This window comes from Otolemur garnettii, unplaced genomic scaffold (assembly GCF_000181295.1).
Source record: "Otolemur garnettii isolate 467f Iridium unplaced genomic scaffold, OtoGar3 scaffold00043, whole genome shotgun sequence".
In the NCBI taxonomy this organism is placed as follows: Eukaryota; Metazoa; Chordata; class Mammalia; order Primates; family Galagidae; genus Otolemur; species Otolemur garnettii.
Window position 1 is genome coordinate 11,182,702 of NW_003852438.1, and position 2,360 is coordinate 11,185,061.

Consider the following 2,360-nt stretch of genomic DNA (forward strand, 5'->3'; position numbering starts at 1 on the left):
GCTCCAGATATAATTAAGTGACAAAGCTACAATTCACCCAGATATATGGAGCTTGTATCCAGTGAGCTGAGCCAATAGTCTTCGGCATATTAACTGCTCACTTACCTCTATATACAGCAACTGGTAGAACTGAGTATATCAGAAGTCTTAGAATTATCTTTGTATGATATTAAATTTTACAACATTATCTGCAATCCACTTATTTTTGTTGCTCTAAGTATCTTGGTGCTCTCCTTTGGTGGTCTCAGGAAATCTTTTCAAATCAATAATTTTTCAAGAAAAGACATTTTTACTTTAGCATTAACACACATACATGGTTCTGCATTAATTAAGTGGTTCTAGAAGTATTTGATTCTTGATTAAAGGTAGAAGATATCCAGATTAGTTTGAAGGGAGTTGTTATCTTCAGAAATCTTTCTGTAGATCTAAAATAGAATAAATATTTATCAAAGGATAGCAACACAAAACAAAACCCATTTATTTTCTTTTTTTTCTTTTCCTTTTTTTTTTTTTTTTGAGATAGAGTCTTGCTCTGTTGCTCAGGCTGGAGCACAGTGGCAAGATCATAGCTCCATGCAGCCTTGACCTCTTGGGCTCAAGCAATCCTCCCAACTTGGCCTTCTAAAGTATTAGGAATATAGGCCACACCCAGCCTGTTAACCTTCAACTCCTGGACTAAGCAGTGTTCCTGTCTCGGCCTCCCAAATAGCTGGGACTATAGATGTGTTCTAGCATGCCTGGCCATTTTTTTGTAGAGAGAAGGGTCTCACTTTTGCTCAGGCTGGTCTCAGGTGATCCTCCTGCCTCAGCCTCCTACATAGCTGGGACTGTGGGCTTGAGCCACCACACCTGGCCCTATTTTCATATTCTTATTTGGCTAATGCTTCTGTTCAACTCATACCACATGCAAAGATTTGCTTACATATTTGCTGAAGCCCACAGTGTTCGCTGAGCTAATACGGAACAAGGAGAATACAAAGGACTTAACGTGGCCAGTTGGAATGGCAGCTTCACTGAGGTTTTCCAAGCTCAGAGTCATCATTGTTTATTTATTTATTTATACAGAGTCTCACTTTGTTGCCCTCAGGACAGTGCCGTGGCATCACAGCTTGCTGCAACCTCTAACTCTTGGGCTCAAGTGATTCTTTTGTCTCAGCCTCCTGAGTATCTGGGACTATAGGCGCCCGATACAAGACCCAGCTATTTTTATTTACTTATTTTTAGAGACAGAGTCTCACTTTATTGTCCTTAGTAGAATGCTGTGGAGTCATAGCTCACAGTAACCTCCAACTTCTGTAACCTCCAACTTCTGGGTGTAAGCGATTCTCCTGCCTCAGCCTCCCAAGTAGGTGGGACTACAGGCATCCACCACAATGCCTGGCTATTTTTTGTTGCAGTTTGGTCAGGGCCGGGTTTGAACCCGCCTCCCTTGGTATATGGGGAGGGCGCCCTACTCACTGAGCCACAGGCCCTGCCCTCTTTTTATTTTATTATTTTATTTTTTTTAGAGACAGAATCTGACTTTGTCACCATTGGTAGAGTGCCGCAGCGTCATAGCTCACAGCAACATCCAACTCTTGGGCTTAGGTGATTCTCTTGCCTCAGCCTTCCCAGTAGCTGGGACTACAGGCACCCACCACAACGCCTGGTTATTTTTTTGTTGCAGTTTGGCCAGAGTTGGGCCCAAACCTGCCAACCTTGGTATATGGGGCCAGCGTAATACCCACTGAGCCACAAGTGCTGTCCATAAACCTGGCTATTTTTAGAGACAAAGTCTCACTGTGGCTCAGGGTGGTCTTGATCCTGTGAACTCAGGGAATCTACTCGCCTTGCCTCCCAGACGGCCACTTCTTTTGATTATTTTTTTATTTTTTCCACATCAGATGAGTAATGTGCCTAATAAGTCTAATAAGGTTTGAGGGAGACACATCTCACATATGAATGTATAAACCTAATTATCACAATTATGAATTATGAAAGGATCTCTCTCTCCACTTCTAAATCATTACCAAATCTGAAGGATGGTTCCAGTATTTGTGCCTTTGGAGATCTCTGGTGCTACTGCCCTAATGGCAATAGCTCAATTAGCTAATTAGCCCTAATGGCCTTTTGAACTCCATTCTATCTTCTACCTTTTCCCAAATTTATCTTTCTAGATAAAACTACACTTCCTTCCTCAAATAAAAGGAAAACAAAAATTTATTTTTGCAGTTTTTGGCTGGGGCTGTCTTTGAACCTGTCACCTCTGACATATGGGGCCGGCGCCCTACACCTTTGAGCCACAGGCGCTGCCTGGAAAATAATTTCTTTTTTTTTTTTTTTGAGACGGAGCCTCAAGCTATCCCCCTGGGTAGAGTGCC

General features: G+C 42.3%; 1 protein-coding gene and 1 non-coding gene across 2 annotated transcripts in view; both read right to left on the reverse strand.

The window, feature by feature from the left end:
- Positions 1–313: 313 nt before the first annotated feature.
- PRIM1 (DNA primase subunit 1) overlaps positions 314–2,360 on the reverse strand; it is a 23,501-nt gene continuing 21,454 nt past the window's right edge. The window contains exon 12 of the mRNA XM_023513650.1: positions 314–425. Within this exon, the coding sequence (XP_023369418.1) occupies positions 406–425 (20 nt within the window). The 3' untranslated portion in view covers positions 314–405. The remainder of the gene's footprint in view (positions 426–2,360) is intronic.
- On the reverse strand, positions 1,878–1,983 carry LOC111725578. Its single transcript, XR_002773612.1, has one exon. It is a non-coding gene; the product is annotated as a small nucleolar RNA U13 (small nucleolar RNA).